Genomic DNA, 25,474 nt, shown 5'->3' with positions numbered 1-25,474 from the left:
CAGTGCAGGCTGCCATTCCGACACAGACGTCCATTACCAATCCAGCCGAGCACGGAGAAACCCACCCACCGCTTCAACCTTGACAACGCATGCAGAAATCAGCCCTAATCCCATTGGATATGCAAATCATTGCGCTTTCACACATCAAAATAATGTCATTTTTCAATTACGGAGCTGAAAGGGAAAAATCGTGTGGCTTAGGAGCAGACAGACACTTTTTAAACAACAACAGGGGGCTAGACGGGTGTTTTAATTTACTGGAAATCCATAAAGAAACAGACAACATATTAACAAGATTGACAACAGAATTCCATCGCCCAGGAAGCAACGACGAAAACAGACGTCCTCCTTCCTAACGCTGCTTTTAATAAATGGCTGCTGACAGTTTGGCTCTATACGGAAGTGAAAGTGACGTGTCGATGGAAGGAGCAGGAACAGGTCGCCGCCTACGTCACCGCAGCCTTAATTAGTGGGTTAATTATACGGTTGGTGGTCTGCGAACTGTTCGGGGACTTTACAGTGGCCTAATTTGAACATGTAATGCCATTGTTATGCTAATACAGGAAGACAGAAATGTCTTTGACATGAATATTCATGTTGAACAGACACATTCTGTGTTTTTGTTCATATCTGCTGCATCAGTCTAATATGGAAACCATAAATATTTAGCATTATTTCCCCCCTCACCAAACACAGTAATGACAGAATGGAATCTCTGGGATGTGGGTCTGGACTCATCAGGATTCCAAAAGGATGCAAACTTAAAGCTCCTGGTAACAAATGGGATTTAACTATATTAAGAGACTGTGGTAATAATCAGTAATACACTTGTTATTTATGTAAAATGCTCTTTAATTAATGGAAGTGAATCTTAGTTCAATTGGCGGTTCATGTTAATTAAGTACAGTACAGGTTCCTGTTCACGTTTTTTCTAAAAACCTTTTAATTTGAGAGAAAAGGGTTAAAAATATAGGACACAGAACGTAATCTGTAATAATTCCACATCTGAGCTCCAAAGGCAGGGAAGTGATTTTTGATTACAGTGCTGAAACCCATTTAAAGGTCCGGCGTGTACAATTTCATCTGTCGGTGAGAACGGGCGCTGCACCCACCCCCACCCTCCCTCCTTCAGAGGGTCAGGGATTCTACGACGGCTGTGGAGGGACAAAAGGGATGATGAATTCAATCTTCTTTTCGACACCGTTCTAAACTCTAAACAATGAATAGTCTCAATTTCTAATTGACGGAGTCCGGATTTGAATGCGTTTGTCCGTTCAGGGCTTCCGTAGCTACATTCAAGGAGGTTTATATCAATATTTATATTATCCTTTAAGTCCTTTATGTCAAAGAAAACAACACCAGGGTTAATATTTCACACAGGTTTCCACTTCCCTTGGTGAAATCCTCTCATTTGCCAGGGAGGACAGAAAACACAGCTGTTTTAAGACCTTTAAGACCTTCGAGGACGCGGTTGAACATCCCTGTTACAGCCCAAAAGTGACCTGAGTTGCAACATGTTATGCTTGGTAAGATGAGACTGTGTGTTTTAGGCATTATTTCTTTATTTATTTTTAGAATGCAACAGCCGAAACAGCTTGGAGTGATAGTAATTATCGACACCACTTCAGGACCTCCCACTCTGACAGCAGTTGTCTGTTCTATTTGGTGAACGAATCCCATGAATTTAAATGTCTTAAATCTCATTAACCGCGTTCTTCACCTGCAGTCATCTCTCCATATGCAGAGTCCAGGTGTTTGTCATTAGTCCCGCTGCGTGCCGAGGAGAGGCAGGTTCCCCATGGCTGCGCGGCCCCCAAACACAAGAGCTCTGCGGCAACGCGACAAATGGAGCAGAGCGTCGCCGTTTCGTACAATGTGAGGAGAAAATGAAACTCGGGTTCAGATCAGAGTGAATTCTCTTTGTGGGATACAACACAGGCAGGAAAAAAATCAATCAGTGCCACAAACACGTTGGTAAGTATCAAAAGGATCATGCTACGCTGCACAGATGGGTGGGTTTGAATTAAAAGAGGGCCCCATTTGGAATGAGATACCTCCCGATAAGTCGACGCAATTGGTTCCATTATCCAATTTCCACAGCCGATTGTTCGAGTTATGAGCAGCGGACACCGACGGACACTGCCTTCGCACACGGTAATTCAATTTCATTTATTTTTAAAGACACAACAGTGAAGATATCAGGTGTAATCCATCCGAACCCTGTATTGTGTCACTAACACTGCCTGATATGGTGGAATTAATCACATAATATGCTATTAATACATAAAGAGCTTTACAATCCACCAAATGAGTCTGATTTTTTTTTTTAAAACGACAATGCAACAGGCTGAGTGGATCATTGATGGATTGATTGTATCAGTCCTCTTCTCTGTCCACTTTGTCTCTGATATCACCCAAAAAGCCGATTTGGAATGAGGTTTCCACCTCTGAGTCGGACTCTGACAGAGAAAGCACCAGCTCACCTGTTCTAATCTACGCTAAGTGAGAAAGTGGAAATGAATGAAAGATTCACTTCCCCCTTCAGTGGAACTTAATAAAAACCCATCACTATGGCCGTGCACGCGCGCACGCACGCAATACAAACGGGGCCAGGGATGCACTCTGCGTTATATTTCCTCTGTGTGAGATTAGAGAAATGAATTTCCTACCAATAAAGTAATTATTGCTCTTACAGTCACTGTGAGAAATAGTGATGAAGCCAAAATGCTCATTTTATTCTCCGCTGGAGCATCTCCTCAGCTGGGTCCGTGGATCATAGATATGCCAATTATACGATAGCGGCCTTATAAGTTCTGCTCTGTATGGGTCGCCATTAGAGGCGCCGGTTCAGCATGACAGAGGATCCTGGAATATTAGAGCCGACTTTGTCAAAACATTATCCTCAAATGTTGTTGCTAGGTTTTATGTGCTCCCCGAGAGACTTTCCAAAGGCTACAGATGCTGCAAATGACTTTTCCCGGGTCAAAATAGTGTCATTTCTCCACTGGTTCCTGACCAAAAGCTGTGATTTGTGCTACATGTTGCTAATGGGTGAAGCTAGCACGTGGAGAAACAGGGTGTGTGTGTGTGTGTGTGAGGGGGGGGGGGGGATCTGAGCTTCAGCACAGATGTGAAGATAACAAATGAACATGTCATGTCGTTATTAATCAGCTCTCGGGCTAAAAAGGAAATAGAATAAATAGAACGCTAAACCGAGCGAACGTGACGTGCAGATATAATCGTTTTACAGGAATGACTGATTTCAGGAAACCGGATTACCGTTCAGCACCTGCCCGTTAAGCAGCCGCTGCTCAAAGCCCCCACTTTTTCTGTCATTCACATCTCATCCGGGGCCCCCGAATCAGCGGGAGGCCAGCAGAGATAACGGAGCCGCGATGGCTCTTTTCAATTAGTTTCCGAGATGATGGGGGGAAAAAGAACGATAATCCTCGCCCTTCATGCGGGAATGGTCTCCCAGATTACAGCAGAGTTGGTATTAATCACGGAACCGTTGAAGCAGTCTGCGGGTGCACAGCGGTGCCAGTCACAGTGTCGGGCTCGGGGCAATCATCGCTACATGCAAGGGCATAATAAAGATTATTAGGGCTTTAAGTGTTTGATTATGTTCTCCTTATTGTACTCTTTTATTCTTAAAGGCTCTTTATGTCCCAAAGGCGGTGGTTAAACTTTAACAATGAGGCCTGTTTGACAGTTTTTATGTAACTATTCAGATTTCTTTCAGGAAAAAAAGAAAATACCCAGCCCATTTCACCCTGTTGCAGGTCAGAAAGTGTTGCCGTACCTGCTGACGACCCTGTTAGCCCCAGCTCGACTGGTTGCTGCAAATAGCCACAGTAAGTGGAGGAGGTGGAGCCCGTGTCTTGAGGAGGCCTTGAAGTCTTTTCCTTTGGATGTCAGCAGAAGACGGTGGGAGTGATGGACAGTAAAAAAAAAAAAAAAAACAAGCGGCAGCTAAATTCAGGCCTGTCAGCTGCAACAGGCTGTATTGTGTTTGATGTATTTCTCGCCTCTTTTCTGCAGGGTTTTTTGTATTAATTGTGCCCTAAAACCAGCCGTTGTGGTGGCCTTTTGTTCGCGTAATTGCACCTGATACAACAAAAGTGAAGGACGGGAAACCGGAGGCAGCGACTGACCTGATGAAGATTCGATCATTTCGGAAGAAGACGTTGCATAAACTCACAGCTGCCCAGGCGCGTTTTGGACACCTGTGCGCCTGTCGGCCATGTTTCAGCGCAGGATTGATCAGGAGGTGACGCTTTCGTCAGGCTCCCAGGGCGACACGTGGACACAGCACCACCCCAGCACTTCCAGGCCCGCTGCCGCATTTGCTGCATCATTCGGAGGAACCAGCTATCGCTAATCATCAAAGCTGCCGCGCGTTTTTTCCGCGGCAGCGAGATGGATCTGAAATTTGAGGATCGAGATGGCTCCTCTTCTTTCAATTTCAGGCATTCAAAGTGTTTCCCCTTCACTACGAGAGAAATAAAGCAGATAAAGGGCTAAAAACTGCCATTTGGTAGCTCTTTTTTAGCTTCTGCTGCTTTTTATTCTTCCACCCACTTGGGAAAAGTTTGACTTTTTTAATTTTTTTCGACGCTTGCAGTTCTCAACATTCATCTCACCTCGATCCCGCGATCTCCGTTTTGTATCTTGTCATCCAGTCACTGTATTAACCCCCATGTCCTCAGGATTCTGATGCCACGCGGATGATTTATGCTCCACCCGAGCAGCGGAGGGCCCGGTTGCATTGGGCTGATTTCATTTCTATCTTCGCCACACGTGAACCGAGGCGGCGAGATTCGCCTAAAGTGAGGTCAGGGCTGTCAGGGATTTATTGGAGCAGCCATCCTCTCTGAGATAGACGCCATCGATCTTTTTCTACCTGTCTTCGTCTGCTTTTGATCGGCCCGATTGGCCTGGGGAGGTTTTGTTTTTAAGCTTCACAAAATCTCACTAGGAATCTAAATGTGGAGCCCAAAGTGAACCGGCGAGGTCAAGATTAGGGGGTTCGTCCACAGACCGGACGTAACAATACGCTTGTGTTGTGAGGATTTAGCTGCTTTGAAAATCATCATATAGCAGCAGTTGGCTTCAGCGCGTCAGTCTGCAAAGCAGCCGCGGTACCGATGAAAAGCAAAGGCTGGAAATAATGGAAAGGTTTAGGACCGCGAGTGGGGTCAAAGAAAATGGGGCACTTTAATATTTCTTTGCTCTTACATCTTCCACAAAGCAGATAAAAGGGCAAAAAAAAAGTGTGGAGGGGGGAATGAACGGCATTCAGCCGAGATGCGATTCCGTTTGAAGTCGGCATTGTGGCTTATTTCTAAATGAGGCTAAAGGAAGGAACTGGAATCTGCCCTCATAAAAGTGGGAGTGGGAAAAACAACAAGGCCTGATTATGGTTTAGATTATGGACGGCTCGCCGCCTATAGTGGGGGGGATATTTCATGAATATTAAATTGCCCCTGTGTTCGCCAGCTTCCTCATTTTGAGTGCACAGAAAGCCACAAAAGCAGCATTTTGTACGCAGTGACTGTGCAGTTCAGGCTGTGTGTGAACGGTAATAAACCCCCTAAACTCCACCTCATCCAGCTTCATCTGTAACGCACTCTTCGTGGTCAGGTGATCATCATGTGACTAGAACAGGAAGTGACTGCTGATGGATAGAAAAGGGAATTTATCGCAATGGCAAGTTATCACTTCTTATCTTAAATGTTTTAACCCCCCCCCCACACACACACACACACACACACACACACACACATCCCCACCCCCATCACATTGAAGGATTTCTTTTTGTAATTTTCAGGATGTGAGTACGGTATCATAAGGAAAGAACACTTCTTTGAAAAATCTCTTTTTTTCCTTTCACAGCCAAAAACGCTGTTTTTACCTGTTTTTATGTGTCAAAATCAGCTTATAAGCGTGCGGCAGCTCCTCTAATGTGCTTAAACGGTGAAGCCAGAATGCTTGAAACTGGGTTTCGCTCACGCAGACCTTCACATTTCAGTGCTGTCCACCAAAATTACAATCCACTTGTGTGACCTTGGTGACAGATTCTGAGCATTTGTCAGAGGAACAAAAAAAACAAAAACCCTGCATGTGCTCCGTGCGTTTGGACGCTTCATTTTCAGCATTAATCAGGACGAATCTCTCAAGTTGGGATGTTGACCGCAGCCACTGAACCGTGGCAGCCTTAACTTCCATTTGAATTGCAGAATAGAGCCCCACTGAGCTCAAGGCCATAATATTTTTGACAAAAACAGAAAACCCACGACGACACACCTGTTGAATAAAGGATGAACGGACGAGCAGAGTGAGTCTGCAGTATCCTCTTTGAATTGGCACACGCCCTGAAACAAATGTAGCCCTGGCAGCAGGATGAAGACTGATCATCCATTTTTAAGTTCAAGGCTCATCTGTTTTCTCTCCGCTTCCTTTTTTCCTCATCACAAAGAGCATCTTGAAGGCTGATGCCTGAGTGTTCTGCATAGTCGGAGGTTCAAGGGAGCATTTTAGCATGTTGCCGGCTTGTCACACATCTTGAGTGAAATCCAAGGCGACAGGCAGCATGAAAGACTGAGGATCTGATGCAAAGTGTCGCTGCACGTTACAGGAGCAGGCGCACGCTGAACCCTGCTTCCGTGTGAGCGAAGGGCCCCTGCCCAGTTAGGTGTCGCGGGGGCTTTTGTTCTTGAAGCTATAAACGAAACTCAAAATGTCAAACTCGAAATGTCAAAATGTGACACAGAATCTTGCCTTGACTTAAGATAGGATGAGGCAAAAATAAATGCCTGGTATGTTGAAATGATACGTTGAGGATTTTCAGTCAGTCGTATTACTGCTCCTATCAGACATGAAGGGAAGGAAAATGAATAACTGTAAAATATCACGCCGGTGAAGAGTGTAAAGTACGACCATGACAGAGCCTGACAGGGATTTTTGGAATGCACCCAACTGTATGTGGCTGCTTTCAATCCAGAGAACTAGGCAGGACTGTTGTACTGCATAAGCAGAAAATTCTGAATTTATTGATCTTGAAATACAAAGGTTTACAGAGGAGATCCATTGAAGTAGAAGTATGCTGCCCCCGTCTGTCAGAAGGACATTATCACATGTAAAGTCTGTGCAGCGGTTGTGCGGTAGTTCAATTCGAGCCTTCGATTCCAGTTTCGACCGCTAGATGGTAGCAAAGAGTCGGGATTGAGCTGTTTAAAATTCCAACGTTTCATGCCATTGAAAGCAAAAATTCCTGACGCTCCTTCTAAAATATATACGGACATTTTGTGTGCGGAAAATCAAGATGATTTCTTGGAACGCAGCATCAAACTGCAGCAATGCTCTTTAGAATTCTGTGTGAGAAGTATTCTGACACTAATGCGCGCAGCGCTGAGGTTACATGGGGCCTGCTCAGAATCTGAATCTTTCTGCAGATGAAGCAGAGGTGGCGCTGTCACTAATCTGGCACCGGAAAACCAAACACTCAGTGGTGCTAAGCCGTCTTTGTACTTAGCAAAGAGCCACACTGCAGTGACATCTGTCGAAGGCAGCTTATGTCTGCAGCGGTGACGACACGCTCGCCGTGTCAAGGCATTGTGTAAGTCAACTTAAAAGAATGCAAACTTGGGTGGGGGGGTTGGAGGAGCTTGGACAGTGCAGCCTCTCTAGCCGCTGTTACATAATGAATATGCATATGGCTGAGTCTGTGTGCCTCTGTGTTCACTGATGTGTGTGGTTGTATGTGAGCTTAGTCACACTCCTCCACATCTCTGCCTTGGCAGATTAATATCTGCGGTCCACAAAGGAGCCCTCTGTGGCTCGCAGAACAGACTCATCGGACAATGGATCTACTGTCTGGCAACACAATCTCACACTCAAGCACAGTGATGCGGCCTTCTTAGTCCTGATATCACAGAACCTCCACACAAAAGGTGATGGAGAATTTGGTAGCAAACCAAAGGGCGGAAACATTTAGCCTTGATGCAGCCAGTGTGCTGATTGCTTTAAAGGTTGCCTGTAGTGATTTTTGAAAAAGTAATGATAATAATAAAGTGCAGCGACTGACTCGCAGGTCGTCCTTCAGCTCTGTTTGGGGTGCACCGGCTTGCTAATGGAAAATTGATTATAGATGTCTAGCGAGAGCCTGTAAACAGCCATTTATGCTCGCCGCTTATCTCATTGGTCACAGAGGGATGCGCTGCGAAAGGAGCATGCACACTTTTCTTCCTGCGAGGATGACCTCTGCTTTTCTCTCATGACCCAGAAACCAGCGCTCAGAGCAGAACTGCGCTGCCTTCTGTTGCAGCGGCGGAGGTAGGAGGGGGTATTTAAAACTCTCCTCCATGGAAGGACGGCGTTTGTGTGTGTTCAGGCAGAGCAGAGAGGCCCCGCTTCAATAATTGATAGAAAAGGAGGCAAAATACGACGCGGTGGTGATAGTTTAGGCATGTTTGTGTGCATGTAGGCGTGAGCTGGATAGTGTATGCTTGTGTGGACACGACTAGAAGAAGGAGGAAAGAGAGAGAGAGACGCTGAGAGAAACAAGCGATGGAGGCTGCAAAATAACTCCAGGCCGTCTGCTGCGTGACCCAGCAAACGCTTGAGAATCCAAAGGGTGCTTTTTGTTTTTTAAAACTCGCCACTCTCCGTCCTGATGGCAGATGAGAGCGAGCGGCTCCTCCGTGGAGACCAACACATCACCCTGGCGTTTGGTGAGGACAGGAAAGAGCAGCTCAAGTGTGAAGCACCTGAGTCAGAGACTGATGCAGGAACACATTAGTACTGCTTTCTAAGTCGTACTGAAGAGACAAGTGCAGCTTATATCTAAGTGCAAGCTCAGTAAAGTTGGGAGTGTAGATATGAGACTAATAGAACATCAGATGACACTTCTGCTTCTGAGATGATGGGATGTTGTCGATGTTTCTAATTAAACCTCACGTCTACATGTAAGATTCCGATTAATTAACACGCCGAATGTGTGACGGGAGCTTTGAGCCGCGGTGGACACAGATAATTATTTTGAGCAGAATGATAAATGCACTCACACTTATCGTCACCAGGAATGAAAGGAAATATTGCTTGAAAAGTTCCTGGGAAACTTGCAAGATAACCCCCCCAGAAATAAGGCTGCGTTCGCTTTTTGATTTAAGGGCACACTGAATAATAGACCATGGTATATTTGGACATTTGTGACTCATCAGCTGAGTCATACTTTTCCTATCTCTGATATACACACACACATACACACACACACCACACACACACACACACACACACACACACACACACACTCCCCCATTGGCCTGAAACCACCCTGCTGAACTCTGTGCAACCCTCTGAGACTGACAGAAATGGAGGAAAGCACCTCTCAAAGCCATATTTTGCGTGGGAATTCTTGCGTGGGGTTAAGCCAGAGGCAAAAAGCCCAAATGCAGTAATGTACTGCACAAGTCTAGCTCAGGTAGGTTTAATAAATATTGGCCCGCTGCACCTTCCTGCTGGCCACACAGGCAGGAGCCCCCCACCCCCTCCCCTCTCGCAGGGTGCCAAATGCGACAGTTCCTCCCTGCTGTGCCAACAAAACAACATTCTCTTCCTTTGCCTCTCTGTTCTCTCATTCAGGTTGCAGCCTCAATAAAAGTCTCTTACATAAGACTCTCTTTGGTCATCGGTGTGTTCGGTGGGGGGCACACCTGCTGTGTCGATGCCCTGTTTTTTTTTTTTTTTTTTTAACGCATTTTGTGATTTTACACCATTTGCTTCATAGTTGGTGGCACGGGGGAGTTTTTATATTATCACCAATTACCATGCCCGCATTCAAATTTAAAAAAAATCTGAATTTACATCTGAAGGTAGAAGTCATGTGATAATTGTGTGCTTGCATTTTGCCTGGATTGTTTTCCATACACATTTTAGTGGAAACGTTATTATGGTGATAATTTACTGCATAATCATGCAAAAAAAAAGAGAGAAACTCGATTATTTGAGCGCAGCAGGGCATCTTCTCGGCAATTAAAGTTGAATGCCCCAGGATTTTCGCACAAAGAATATCTTCAGGACTAATTAGGCCACGAATTACTATCTATGTTTTAATACAGGTACATTACAACAACTTTTTCTTCAGAACGCATGTTTGACAAACGTGATGACGCAATGCCACGGGTATTTCCCGTTCTGGCGGAGACCCGCGCACTATTTAACGGGAGGCTCCCGTGCTCCGCCCGTGCGGATTAATCTACGCGTGTGAGCAGGCCGCGCTTGTCAGTCAGACTTTGAACGGAGCTCTGGCGCTCATCGCCGCTAATCTGTGCGCGCTGCCTGTCATCACTGACGCCGCTGCTCAAAGTTATGACCAGCTCCAGAAACACAGACGCACGAGCATGACCAGCCGCTGAAGGGGACCGACGGGGAGTCCGTGAGCGCCGCAGCGGAGACTGAACGCCAGCTACGCCGTTAGAATCGCACGTTTTTTCGGGAGTTGCGATGGTCCAGTTGAGGGATTTCTTCCCAGCCTTGCTTCTGGTGGGCTGCACAGGTGAGCCTTGACGCTGGAACAGGTTTGCTTTTGCGCGGCTCCGTGGTTCCTTTGCCTGCCCGTTCGTGATTGTGGACGGGAGGCGTTCGTCCAACCCCCTCCCGGGTCGCCCCCCCCCCCCCCTCCAGGCGCGCTGTTTAGCAGGTGCAGCCGTAACCCGACTGCAACCGATGCTAATTAGCTCACTAACGTGCTCGATGATCCCCCCTCCAAACAAAGGCATCTTATTTATATAGGGTCCCTATATAACACAGCAGACGCGCACGGGTGCACGCGCACACCCTGTGGCGTGCGCGCGCGGTTTCTCCTTGCGTGACCATGCCTCTCTGCTGTCTTATTAAACATATTCTCCATTTACTATTAAACATGTGCGAATGCACCAACGCGCGTAGCCGCATGTTTAAAATGGGGAGATTAAAAAAATAATCAGATTATGCGCATGTTGGGAATCACGAGACCGTTTGTCTGGATGGGACGTGTTTGTTGTTGACTGGGAGTGATGCTGGGCTCCTTGCGCGTACGCGCGCCCACACGCACGCACGCTCACACACGGTTGTTTGGAGTGAGTCACGTTTTTCACGGTTAAAGGTACACGGCGAATTCAGATTGCGCGCGCACTTCCGGTTTTGGCGATGGTGCGAAGTGATGCAGAGTTGGAGCATCGTTTCCTTTTGAAAGGAACTCTCGGTTTATCTGCTTTCTGGCACGCTGAAGTCCAACAAGCACCAGTTCTACTCTGACTCGGCTGTTATGTAATCCGGTGCCACATAAAGGCTTTGAAAGGAGATCCCCTAAGTTGGTAAAATGCCTTATGTAAGTATGATTGAGTGAGTTTGTGTCAAATTTCGTTTTTAATCACCCATCACTCTTCCACCCTATTCCCAATCCCCCCTCGGAAACCAGAATCGGTCATTTTGATGTGTGTTGCTGATGGTAGGCGTAGCACTCTGAGCCAGGATCACGGTGTTCGTGGGATCTCCTTTAATCCTTTATGTACAATCCAATATGTGCAGGGGTGTTCCTCGGGCAGAAAGGGAAAATGGTGGGAGGGTAAGTGGAATCCTCTCTGTATTGTGATGGTAATGAAATCTCACTTGGTTTTATTGGAGCAATCTCTACAGAAATGAATATTTGCAAGCCCCACGTGATGGCACCGGCCCTCTTTACTGCCATAATTTAATGGATTTGGGAATCGAATGCGCATATTTGCATTGGTTCTGCCATGTTTGCCGCCAGTTGCTCCTGGATGTACTGTAGAAGAGCTGCAAGTATACAATCTTTGTTTATTGGGAATTAAATGAGATTGCGAACTGTCCATCTAATCTATCTATCTTATCATGACTGACAGCTTGCGTGGGAATATTTGCCACCTTTTTGTCCCTTTTTTAAAAACTATCTTCTTCTGTAGTTGTCGTTCGCAGCTCCACAGGTCCGGTGCAAATCTCTAGAATAGTTACTAAGTGGTCTTTCTTGAACTTAGAACTGTAATAGGGGAAAAAAAAGGCATCAGCTGTGCATGTTTAAGCTGTAATACTTATAAATAAAGCTTCTGGCCCTATCGCTGTCTATTATACTGAAGCATGACTTGCTGCTTTACTGTAGGATCGTTCCACTTCGCTTGTGTTACATCATCAGTCGGGTCACATGGTGGCGATGACGTGGCAGGAGTACCACGCTGCTCCAGTTTTAAAGCAGGATGGGAACGCAGCTGTGGCCGCACAGCCGATTTAAGCGCACAGGCCGCATGTGATGGAGCTTTGCTGGGATAGAAATCAGCCCATGCCGCCTCTGCCAACAAATGCATGCTGCGTTTTGAGTTTATTTGAGGGAAGTTTTTTGTTGTTGTTGTTGTTTAGATGATCGCTGTGCTTGATTTGAGTTTAGAGGCCATTGGATGATATCTGGGGCTGATAATGGGACAATTCATCATGGCGCCGTTGGTCAGGGGGAGTGTGTGAGATCATGTTTGGTTGCTGTATTTCCTTTTATTGCTGTGCACGACCACTACTGTATGCAAGTGTTTAAAAAAACTCGAGCCAAGCTTTGTTTTTCCATTTTAAGCCTGCGAGCTGGAAATATGTCCACGGGAGAGATGCAGCCAAAGCAAAACGGCCTTAACCTTTTCATATCATGTGGTTGTGAGGAAATAACTAAAGTCCCTCCATCAAAAGATGCTACTGGGCTCTAAAAGGTGCATATTCAACCACATTTTGCAGAGCAGTGCAAATAATGGACCAGCGATCCAGGGGCGCGCAGCCGTGCACGTGTTTATTATTCACATCAGTCAATCCTTTTACACATAAATCTTATGTTCCTTAGCAGAAGCAAGAGAGATGAATGTTGGTCCCAGTTTGCTCAGCTTGACTCTTTGGTGATGGGGACTAGATCAGACAGATCCAGGTCTGGCAGAGTTGAGAGGAGGCGCGTCGCCTGAGGACGCTGAAAAGATGACGTTCCACTGGCACGTGACCTCTGTGAAGCAGGAGGGATGGAACATAATCACCCTTTCCTGAGGGTTCGCTCGCAGGGTGCAGCGCTGTGGGATTAGTTCTTTTCCCTAATTAACATCTGTGGTGTTAGCGTCCTTATGTCGTACCTCTGATGTTTACGTTCTGAAGATTCTAGTCTGGGAGCGTCTAATATTATAATGGCTGAGCATTACTCTGCCTTACCTGAGCCTTTTTAGAAAACAAGGCACCATTTTGCTCAGGTAGAATTGAAGATAACAACTACATGCCATTTTTTTTAAGCTAGATTCTTCTTCTAAAGCCTAATTTTCCCTCACCGGTTCCCTCCTGACACAGATGCACTGAGTCATATCTGTTAATGTACAGCACCTATAAGACACAGGCTCTGGCCGCAGCATTAAAAGAAAGCCTCTGGCATCGCAGTCCAATTTCTTCCTGCTGGTGCTGTTGTATTCTATAGTCTTTCAATAATGAATGCACCATGATGTGCATGAATGCCCGGGAACACACGCGGCGCTTCCTTCACAGGGCATAAAAGAAGCTGAACGCTAAATTCTTGCCAGGGGCATTTTGCTTTGCTTTATAACAGCAGATTGAGACTGAGTCCATTCCGAATTCAGAAAATAACGTAAGCTGGTTCCTGTTGTTTAAGTGCAGCTGGACGCTGCAATTTGGTAAATTGGTGCACAGTTGCTTCTGGTAAGGCCTTTCAAGGGTTATACGGGCCCAGAGGCAAGGCTGTGATGATTAGGGCGCACCCCCTCTATGCCCCAGTGCACACACACACAAGCATTGTGGCTCTCCTCCTCTGTCCCCTGTTGTCCTGACGTCTCAATCATGAGTAATGTGATGCTTTCACGTCACCATGAGGTGCCCTGTTGTTGGATTTCACAGGTAACCCGGATTTTGCAGTGAACTCGGACCTGTTTCTTTAGGCAACAAACATTTCCAAGGCCCAAAATTGCTGCGACTATATTTATTTTAACTGGAAGTAGTAAATAAAAAAGAGTAAAGGGCTCCTGATATCACTCAGCTGCCACTGACGTGGTCACATACTTGACTGAGGCAGACTCAAGTCATTTCTCACACTAACGTGGGTATCCATCCACTTTTTAGATACTCGAACACAGGGTTTCAACTAAATGTCACCGTTATTACAGTCATTTTACAAGCCAGATGTCATGTCAAGGATTTTTTTCTTTTTTGGAGGAAGACGCAGCAAGACTGTGATGAACTCTGTCCAATTGCTAAAACGTCTTTTCCGATCGGAGCGTTCTTATTGTAAGTGCCTGGTCCGACTTTAAAAGCATCCTTAAAATATATATACTTGATTTGCTCAAATGCACAATGGAGAAGCCAAGTTGTTTGTGTAGCCTCCATGTTTGCCAAATTGTCTTTTTTTTAATGTCACGTCTCCAGGACCTCATGGCAGCGTGACACTCTGGCTCCCACTGCCTGGGAATCATCCTGCACTCTCTGCCAACTGAAGCCGGATGTGTCATGGACCCCGCCGTGCATCTTTTCCATGCATGTTACGCGGCGCAAAGGAAGATGACAAAGTCTGTGAAGCGAATGAATCTTATATTAGCCGTCAGTGCGGCTGTAAGCCAGGATACACACTGGGTACGAACACACTGTTAAAATGATGGATAGGAGCGGATGGATGAGAGGCCATATGAATGGCTGGGTGGGGGGTGTTAATGGGACTTATGGACAGTTTTCAAGGTGATGTAGGTGGTTAATTTATATAGACTCGCTCTCTCTCGTGATAGAGGCAACCACGTGAGCCATAAACATAGATCATTATGATCTTTTACCATATGGAAGGCACTGCATCATGGGTGATATAGATTAGTTCTTCTCTTTTTAAGCAGCTGTGAGGTTCTCCTGAACTGGGAGTTTGGTTATTATTTCATTATCAGTTAAGGCTTTTATCACTTTAGTAAATTCTAATTGGACCCAACATAGAAATAGGAGTAAAAGGTGTCCTTCAAGAATTAATTACAGCTTGTGGCCTTGTTATTTGCAGAGCCATATATTTAAATCTGTAGTAAGAGACAATTAGTTTGGAATGAAAATGGATTTTTATCTTATTTTTCCTGACACCTCTGTCGTGTTCTCAGCTCAGAGGCTGCAGATGTTCCTAAAGTGCTTCCAACGCAGGTTGGAACATCAGACAGATACAAAATGTACTCCACGACCTGGAAAGTTATTACACCACCAGTATTTAATCCCAGTCAGTGATGCGCATGCATGCATGCATGAGCGTTACATATGGTAACACAGTGTGTTAATGCCCTCTTCTCGTATCTCCACATACTCCAAAACCAATTGCTAAATAATTAGAAATTCTCTCTTTATAAGCCGAACACGGTTATAAGGTGGATCTCAAAGCACTTTGCTGAGTAAAATTCAAACATGTTTGTGACCAGTGTGTATTCCAGGCGGAGATAGCATTAAAACAATGGCCATTAATGGGGAGAGGGGGATATACATGTGAAGGGCTGTTCAGTGGTTTATAACAGCGCGCGACTGTTATCCACGCACGAGTGGCTGCAGGAAGGAGCTTTTAAAACACTCTCTGAATCCACAGGGTCGTTGGCTTCGCTGGGATAGACACGTTACTCTGCAATGAAGCAGTGAGGATATGCAAGATGATGTCAGGTCATACGCATCATTTGTGTATTAAGTGTTACTATATTTTTCATTTGTGCAGTCTGAATCATTCACAACTGTGTTTCTGTGCACGTTAGACTTTTTGTTAGCCAAGCTCCAACCAAAGGGCCTATTAAATGTAATGGCTGCGAATGTAAAATTTGAAATCCGATAGCATACGAGGCATAAATAAAACAAAGATGCATGATGCATTCTTATGGATTAATAGTGACCTGAAAATGAGCTGGAGGCGGATGAAACCAGCAACTTTTTGTTACTCAGATTATTAAACATGCAGATGATGAACTGCAGACTCTCTGGATACGGAGGCCAATTTTGTTGCCTAATAAAATGAAATATAAAATGAAATTATAAGTCAATTGGCCACTGTGACCTCTGTTTACCGCATCCCCTCATGTCTGCCCCTATGGAAGGAAATAGTTCATAAATACTGCGACATCATTTAGACAAATCAATACAGCCTAATGTTTATAGGTGTGTTATGACCACAGAGAACATAAAGCTAGACTAGGGTGGCATTTCCCGCCACTGGAGGTGTGTTGGAAAGGAGACACCTTTTCTATTACATACTGGATTCACAGCGCAGCACCTTCTCAAACAGACCGATCCAGCTGGGAAGGGGGGGGGGGGGGGGTCGAGGTGACTGTGCAGGAAATCATTCCTCCCGTTTTCTATCACAGTGTACAATAAATATGTCAAGGGCCAGCCTTGAAAACCTACCACATCCCTGCCTTATATCTATTTATCTAGCTAACTACTGTGTAAATACTTGTTTATGTTTCTATTTTCCTTGAAAGGCAGCTGTATTTTCGCTGGTCGTCTGTGACCCTTCGGCCGTCTTGTCTTCTGGTTTTCCCTTTGAACTCTGTGTTTGGCTCATTTTTGTGCTAGTTTGACACGGGACCCCTGACCCCTGACCTCCAAGCCTTCTTTTGATCTTCCAGTTTGACTATTTGCTTCACAATACTCAGATAAAATAAGGCTCTTTAGTAGTGATGAAAGTGTGGGAAGTGCAGCACAGGAATATATCCTAACACCCCACTCTTCCCCCAAAAAATAACAGCTAGCCAAGAGCCAATGAATCAAAGCCCTGTTTTTAAGTGCCTGATTAATGGTGACGGTACGCTCCATTTGTATGTCTGAAAATTCTCAGCCCTGAGGAATAGTCACCAGTCTCTGGAGGCCATCTCTGGCCCCGTGTCTATTTTTACAGTGCAGTCTTGGATTGGTCGAGAGAGAGAGAAGGTGGGGGGGGAGTATTTGTGTGTAAGCTCGTGTGGCAAGGTACCTCTGTGCCATCTGTCGCTCACAGTGGAGCTGTTGTGAAGAACGACCACGCCTAGTCGATCCATCTCCGGTTAAAAAGGCAACCTTGGGCTTTCCTCGCTTTCCTTTTGTCGCTCCACCAATAGGTGGTTGATTCAGGATCCTCCCGTGAAGTTTGACATTTGACAAAGCACTCTGATTGTGACCAGCGAGGATTTTAGCATTTAATTTGCAGCTAAAGTAACGGACAGAAGCGACATGTGATTCATCCATTTAACACTTAGATCATCCATTTATTTCATACTGTCCAGTCATGAAATGACTCAAGAGCAACCTGTTGCTGCAGCTGTTCTTGATTCAGTTCTGTCCACATAAGCCCAGCATCCAAACGAATGCCCAAGTGAAGTTTTAACGGGAGCAACCCCTTCTTAAAATCATCCTAGTCCCGAAGATTTCTCCCAGATCTCTGAGAGATTCAAGCCTTAAAACAAGTTAAATGCCGCAGTATCATTTTCAATTTGCCAAGTGGGACTTTAGTTAAAGAGGGCGGCAGCGTTGCCTAAGAATACAAATGTCTGCTGTTATAGCTTAGCATAATTAGATGTGTCATGGATTAATGAGGGACATCGGGGATGGCCTTGAACGCCGCGCACGTATTACAAGAGTACCCTCTGGTTCGCTCGCTGAAGGGTTTCAGTTTAAAAATCACATTAAAATTAAGCTTAAGTATTTGCAATCAGAGCTCAAAGCACAAATATCAAAGGTAAATAATTAAAGAATGCTTAGATACTATAGGGATATAGCTGCTGTAGAAGTCACGTAATCGTCGGCGTGACTAAACACATTACGACAGTCGGCTGAGCAGGAGTTGATATTTACTGGGCTTTAAACAAGAAAACATATTTATATCTATATGTATTTAGACAGAACTATCGAGTGGACAGGGAAGCTCGATGTGACAGTTAACCTTTAACGTTGTAAAATCCAAATGTTGGGAAGTAGTTTATGCAGATTTTTGTTTTATTTCAGCCTTAAATGATATATAAAAGATATATATAAAAGCAGTCCAGCTCATTTAAGACTTAATTCAGATGTGATTTGGCTTTCCTCTGATTTGTTTAGTGGTCAGGGAGGACATATTTAAACTCTGGATGAGAGAAGACCATCTGAGGCTCGATCATCTTTAACACTTTGGCAAACACAAAACCCATCTGAGGCATGGTCACATTTGCCAATGTGGTCACCCTTGTTTATTTACTTTTACATTGGCATATTTTTCTGGCATTTGATTTTTGGCAGGTGGTCTCTGTTAGTCTTGGAGAAGGGACATTTTTGTATGAGTGATTGTCAAGTGATCGTGTCCAAAAGCTCAGTGCTTCCACGTGGGTTAAAAAAAAAAAAAAGGTGCATTGTTACACAATTTTAACCTCCTGTTCATGTTGTCAGCTCTCTAACCTTGACAGGAAAACGCTCGTGGTCGTTTTTATGACCGTGATTGCTTTACTCCAATCAGTATGATCTTTCAAAGCCTCTAATGGTTCTTACGCCATTGGTGGACATCTTCAGAAGTGTCTGTACACACTATGTCATCTACGCAACATAATGAGTACTCAAGTGCTGGTCTGCCTCTCTGCCCTGCCCTGCCTCTGTCTGGCTCTATCTAAAATGGTGCATTCTCTCTTATTGATCCTTCCTGGTGGAGTCGCAGGGAGGCTTATCCGGCTCACCCCGGCCTGTCTGCCTTCTGAATGGACACACAGAGAGAGCTGTGTGTTGGTGCCAGACTCCAGTGTTTTGTGTAGTCGGAGGCATCTTGTGGCTGAGTGGTCATTGTGGCTGTCTGTCTCACCCAACTGCCCTTGGTGGGTGAACAATTAGTGGAAATATGATTAAAAATGATTAGGAAACTGGCGAGTTTGCATATCTGGTAAAATAACATTCCACTTTGCATCACGCTCCTGTTTGAGATGCACAGAAATACACAGAAGAGTGCGTGCAAATGGACTTTTCGGAGTGGTGTATTTATAGATGGACAGATTGGTGGATTAAGTACTGGCATAATAATGAAGGAAGTCATACTGTATCAGCTAGCGATGCCTGAAGAACAATGTGCATTATTTCATCTTATACTTGAGCATTTCTGCTAGCAGGAAGCAGGCTGCTGCTTTATATGGCGTTTTGTAGGGAAACACAGACGGGCTAACGGCTGTCTGCATTCATCTGCGAGACACAGTACTATTTTGTGACAGGCCGTGGTGATTCATCATGCACCATTTTCAGTCATTGTTCATGCCACACAGGCTCGGTATTCTTGTCTATTGTATCGTAGAATTCAGTCTAGCAATGAAAACTCTTGTCCCAACAAGTCGGCCTCCTGGAAGCTTTCCCTTTCACTGTGTATGTATTTTAGAGATACAATGACGGGTTACTCTCCAAGGACAACGGCATCGTATTCAGTCTCCATCTGTGATGGGCTATATCGGTTCTGTGTTGATTTCTGAGTGTTCAGCCTTAGTCTACTTTTTTACCAAGGATGTAGGTTCTGGATGCAGCGTAACAGACCAGACCCGCCTGGCTGTCCGTTTCTTGTGTGGCGCTGGCGGAGGCAGCTGTTACAGGTCACCCACTCGCCAAATTGTCTCAGTAAGAGCAAATTTGGTTGGCTACTGATGTGGAATATTTTGTAGCCTAGAATGACTTGCAATGAAAGGCGATGTAATGGAACCCAGACAGGCAAATACCCATTAAGCAGAGGAATGCAATTGGAGACTGTAACTTGCCCCCAGGTGCGAGTGAATGGCGCCCTGCAATGGATGGATGACCTGTCCGGTTTGTCTTTAATGTTGTTTTATTCCTTTTCTAATGTGAATTTTTTTTTTCTTTTACATCGTGACATCCAGGCTTCGACTTTACACGTGTTGACTTCACCATACATGACTGGCAAGACTGGCGTCTGGGACTTTAGCAGACATGGCTGTCACTCAGCCTCTCACTGTGAAAGCAAGCAAATGTTTGGCACGCTCAGGATTCCTGGTGGGATTGACGGCAGAGCTCAGAGCGGCACACGACAACGCCCAACACCGACGGGGCGTGTAGCCGAGCACTGAGGCCCCCCCACCACACACACACACACACACACACACACACACAGCATGGCTCATATTAAATACCTGGGATTATTACGGTATCAATATCATCGTGTTGACATTGGGCACCACTTAGCTCATCATTTTAATAAGTTGGTCACATGATCCTCCGTCACACTGAGCTATTTTAATTAAGGAACTGCGCAAAGACTGCAAATTTGACAACTTTGTAAAATATTCCATTAGCGCAGACACCAGAAGAGACAATGGGAATTGAACAAAGAAGATTGAGGCCAGCGCCTGGATAGTGGGAATTGCAGGGATGTGTGTGTTAAAGGGGAGCTGGTTGTAAATACTGTACACTTTTACAGACGCTGAAGCAGCAACAGAAGACAATCGTAGCCAGCAGTCGAGGCTGCGTGATGTTTTGACAACCTCCTCAGTGCACTTAGTTCGGTCGCTCTTCTGAGGCTTTGCTGCTGCATGCGGCTTGACAGGAAAGAGAGAGAGGAGGATATGGGGAGAGGGGAGAAGCATGTTTCCATGGCAACTGCTAGAGCTGAATAACTGTGGTTCAGATGCATGGGCAGCAACTCACTTCCTACTTAAAAGTATTGAGTCGCGGATATGACCACCTTGGGTGTCCAATGTTCTGTTATGCCCAGAATCTCAATGCTAATTTTCAGACCCCTTTTTTTTCCTCTTTCTTTCTTTGCAAATCAGAAAAATAATGCAGGTTCAAGCACTTAAAGTAATATACAATAATAAGTATGGGAGAACATGTTGCTTTGATTGCTTTGAGTATTGCCTATTTGAGTAGGTGCACCTAGAAGATCACGGCGTTCCCTTCATTTTTTGTTGGTTGGTGTGTATAATTCAGACTTTAATCCCACCCTTCCCTCCCTTTGGTGTCGTTTCGCCCGCACTTAAAAGCCAAAATGACGTCTCTGTCAGCCACGATGAGGATGAAGATGTAAAAAATAGTGGGAAAGGTGAAGATGTCATGTCAAATGACTGCACACAGTAATAAATCTTAAACAGTCAGCTTATGTTGAGAGGGCAGGGACACACTGTCAGCACATGCAGTCGTAGTCTCCAGCGCTCGGACAATAATGAAGCTGACAGTCGCTGAAGCTCGCAGCGATCTTTGTGTGTGACATGCCCCGAGAGGACAGCGTGATCCCAGCTGCCAAACAGCCACTGCTGAATTAAAGGTGCCTGTTCTCCCAAAGTCTCCAAATAATCCCTGTAAATTAAAACACAATACTCATTTGACAGGTATGTCATTTTAATGAGTTTGAAATGGCGAACTGTGAGATATTTTGGCCACATCATTCAGCTCTGACTCAGATTTAACCCCCTCGAGGCGTCACACACTCGACCTAATTGACTCGGCGAATTTAGTAATCGTGTAATGAATCCAATTTCAGCGGAGACGTTTCGCACAGACACGTAGTCCGTTTATTGCCATTCAGCTCCTCGTCCATTAGACCAGCTCTTCACGGTCGAGTTATTTTCACTCATTCTCGCGTTTTCTTTTTTCACCAGCTTCAAAGTTCAAAACTGGATCATATTCCGGGCTGAAACTCCGGCCCAGCCACCTTTCATTCTTAAAATAAAGGCTTGAACACAAGAACCTACTTAATTGCGATTAAATCAATTTGAATTATTGACTTTAGCTATTCTTGCAGCGGTTTTGGACATGGGACAGACCGAATTCTTTGTCCCAAGTAAGTTTCTGATGCAGCTGTAAGCTACGCCCTATTAGTTGCTTGATCTACCGCTAAGAGCTAACTGGGTCTGTGTTCAGGGTTCCATCTGTGCCTCCAGCATCTTCTCCTGCTCTCTAGATTGTTTTGCTTCCGTTTTGGACGGATTCCCTCCTCCTAAATAAGACCTACTTCAGATTCAGAGTTGGTGAGCGTGTGTGCAGAAAACAAACACAGCTGAGCTGCTCACACTCTGGTGTCTGCATTTGGGCCGGAAGATCCTGGTCTGCGATGTAGAGCACGAGCCCTCCTCAGGTAGAGCTCCATTCAGGCCAAATTAGGTCAGTGTGCTGTTCCTAAACCACTTCTGGCTGAAATCCTCAGTTTTTTTGTATCAGTGATTTAACAGTTATTATCTTTTAACTGTGTGTGTCTGTGTGACCAGAATAATCCCACACAGCCAGTGAAGTACGTGACGACCTTCGGTCTGGGCCTTCGGTAATATCTAATAGGACAGGCAGCAACGCCAGGGGCGTTGTTTCACAGATAGCTTCAGATGCTCAGGAAAGAGGTCAACCTCTGAAAAATATTCTCAACCATATACGGAGCCTCTGCTCTTCAAACCTTATCAGTCACTGCCTGACTGTGCAAAAGGTCTGTGTATTCCTTTGGGGAACATTAAGATTCAAAGTAGTTTCAGGCTACAGACCTTAAAACGGAAGATAGGCCACGTTTGTTTGGTTTTATACCTTTTATTAATGCCATTTATTGCTCTTTCCTCATCATTTTGCCTGATTCCGAGCGCCAGAGAGATGCTGCATAGAATGCATAATCAATCTTCATTTCCATTCCTAATGGGAGCGAATGCACTAGTGATCATTAACAACCCCATCGACAAAAGATACGGGCACAAACATGCAGTTGCGTCAAATCAACAGCCGGCAGATGAAGCAGATGGGAGAGTTTAACTAACTGCAGGAGCTTCTCAAAGCCATTTTGCTCGAATAGACAAATGTGAATTAGACAATCACAGCTGAATAGAGATTTCCTTTTCATGCACGCCGGTGCTTCTCAGGGAGGAAATCTGGCAGCGCGAGCTTGTTCTGTCTCAGGTGCACAGCTGCACTGCGATCCACAGTGATACGAGCACCTCCATATGTACAGCACGCCGTCGCCCCGTAGATGTTTTAATGAGGTTCAAGATGTGGAAGCACAGAAGGGGATGTTTAGAGAGGTGTTCAGTTGGAGCTAACTAGCCCCAAATATTAGATCATCATCTACGGGGGGACGAAATGAACCTCGCGACACCGCAGAGGTAAACATAAACACAACCTTAAGCTACATGGCATGAATCTATCCCATATGATCTTTTAACACTGCATGCTGCCAGCTGTGGTGTAGCATTATGCCATTGTATGTTTAATAAGCGCTCTTCCTGTAAATTAGGAGCCCTAAGAGTCACTGAAGACCCACAGAGACACTAATTACTGGCATTAGATTTGTTCTTTAGTCATGAATCATAAACAGTAGGCCTCCAAACACATCACCCCGCAGCTATAATCAACTGTGACATCATGTTGCGTTCATGCTCGCACGGTTCACATACATTACTTAGCTCCAGAAATTTGCACGGCCGAAAAAAAGGATTTATATGGGTTCTTGTTAGAGTTGGCCATGTTTGCATAGGTTTCAGTTTTTTCCTGCTCCATAACTTTGGTAAGATGTTCAGACGTCGATAAAAATGTTTACGAATGCACGGCTCAACAGCCCAACGTCTCCCTTTCAAGGGACTTGTTTTTGGCCCAAATGGGCACCAGCCGCACTCATTTCCTCCGGCCAATTCAAGCCCAATCTTTTCCATCACATTAGCATCGGGTCGGTTCTCTGTTGGTGAGTTTTGTGAAAATAGAACAGACTATGTGATTCTGATACCTGCCTTTTAACTCCCTGCCTCTTTGAATATCAAAACCTGCGTGGAAGCACAATTTGGCTCATGAAAGAATAAGCCCTCAAGCAACTGTCACACATGTAATCAATTACAGTGAATTGCGCTCCGCTCCCCTGTTAGTGGAATAAACGAGCGTAGTGTGGCGGCAGAGATGCCGCAAAGTGTTTTATACGATAGAAAAGAGCTCACCGATGTGAAGAAAGATAAATATCGCTCATTCCTTTGCACGTTGGCCATGTTTTTTCCGTTAAATCTGCTGGTTGCAACGTTCTCCCCTGTGTCGTCTCGTTGCACATTGATTACAGTGCATGCACAGTCAGAGGCTAACACACTGTAGAGGTGCAACCTGGACTAATGTTGTTTTATTTCACAAAAATAGTTTCGGTGCTTGACTTTTTAAGAGCAAGTCTGTGACAGTAATACCCATTTTGACATAAAGTTTATACACTTAGAACCGATCAAAGCGGTAAATCGCGATCAGATCAATTGCAACGTTGTTCAAAGCTATTAAACAAACTAAAATGATGCCGATGCGACATTTAATCTGGTGGATAAGCTGTTGCCTTTTTACTACATGTCGCGATTTTGAGTTATCACACAATAATATGCATTTATCAAGCAGAGCTTCTTGTTTACTTGACTTTGCTGAAACTGTGTCAAGCATTTGATTGTTTCTGCAGTTTAATGCTGCTGTTTTATGCTTCCACGTTTCTCATTTGTTCTATTTTTCATCCGTAGTTTCACTGGAAGTCCAAATCACACCTACTCATGGAGAGATCAGCCTCGGAGAGTCCAAATTCTTCATGTGTGAAGGTAAGGTCAGGCCACCATCTGTGATTGGTTTGTTTTGCACACCTCTTAAGATGTGGGACAGAAAATCTGTTTCCTCCTGTTTGATATTGGCTGATATTAAACTTGGAACCGCAGGCATCGGCCCTCGCTGGCGTGAACAATCTTCATTTCTGTCTCTGGGAATATGGCAGGTGCGTATATTTTCCATACCCCCTTCATAACGCCGCTGTTTCCTGTGCTCTCAGTTGCAGGTGTTGCCAAACACATAGACTGGTTCGGCCCAAGCGGGGAGAGAATAGAGCAGAACAGCCCAGACATAACCGTCACCCGTAACGATGAGTCATCCTCCATCCTCACGCTGTATAAAGCCGGGACCGACGACGCTGGGGTGTACAAGTGCGTCGCCACCAACGGGGACCAGCAAGCGGAGTCAACCGTCAAAGTGAAAATCTTTCGTGAGTTTCGCCCTCGCTCTGAATTATTGATTGCTACGAGCGGAGGAGAGAGAAAAAAGTGCAGCCTATTGAACTCTCAGTTTTTCGCTGCCTGCTCAAGGGCAACGCATTTCCCCCTTTTCTTTTAAAGTCAGGATGGATTTTTCATCTGTTCAATAAATGGTCGGAAGACCATTAGAGGACTGCTTAATGATCCCGTCTGTTGTGCAGCTCTTGTGATTAATGGCTTACATTTTCCACGAATGCCAAATATCAGCCGACGTCCATCAGAGACAAAATACTTTCCCCAAACACATATTTCACTTCCTGTTGGAGGCTTGAATGAAGCGTCCGCCAGCGCAGACGCAGTCACACGCGTGCACAGGTTGTTGTTTGTTCCCGGGGGTCCGGTTAGCTGACGAGGAAACCGGGAAGCGACGTTTTAAGGAGGAAAACTCATCTCGCTGCATTGCACCCCATTGACTTTGCTTGTCGTCCACCCACAACGTCCCAGATGCGCACATGCACGCTCTGAAAAGT

General features: G+C 45.2%; 1 protein-coding gene across 10 annotated transcripts in view; it reads left to right on the top strand.

Moving 5' to 3' along the window:
• The first annotated feature begins 10,239 nt into the window (after positions 1 to 10,239).
• The window catches only part of ncam1b (neural cell adhesion molecule 1b), a 38,252-nt gene continuing 23,017 nt past the window's right edge, over positions 10,240 to 25,474 (top strand). For 4 of the 10 annotated variants that reach the window (XM_057050223.1, XM_057050228.1, XM_057050219.1 and 1 more), the window contains exons 1-3: positions 10,241 to 10,555; positions 24,447 to 24,521; positions 24,746 to 24,955. In XM_057050223.1, coding sequence (XP_056906203.1) covers positions 10,504 to 10,555; positions 24,447 to 24,521; positions 24,746 to 24,955 — 337 coding nt within the window. In that variant the 5' untranslated portion in view covers positions 10,241 to 10,503. Of the gene's footprint in view, positions 10,556 to 11,236; positions 11,369 to 24,446; positions 24,522 to 24,745; positions 24,956 to 25,474 lie in introns of those variants that run through there. The other 6 variants (XM_057050222.1, XM_057050220.1, XM_057050221.1 and 3 more) reach the window with 5 other exon arrangements.

The sequence above is a fragment of the Takifugu flavidus genome, chromosome 12, assembly GCF_003711565.1.
Source record: "Takifugu flavidus isolate HTHZ2018 chromosome 12, ASM371156v2, whole genome shotgun sequence".
Lineage (NCBI taxonomy): Eukaryota > Metazoa > Chordata > Actinopteri > Tetraodontiformes > Tetraodontidae > Takifugu > Takifugu flavidus.
The sequence above is the reverse complement of the archived record's forward strand: the minus strand, read 5'-3'. Positions and strand labels throughout refer to the sequence as shown.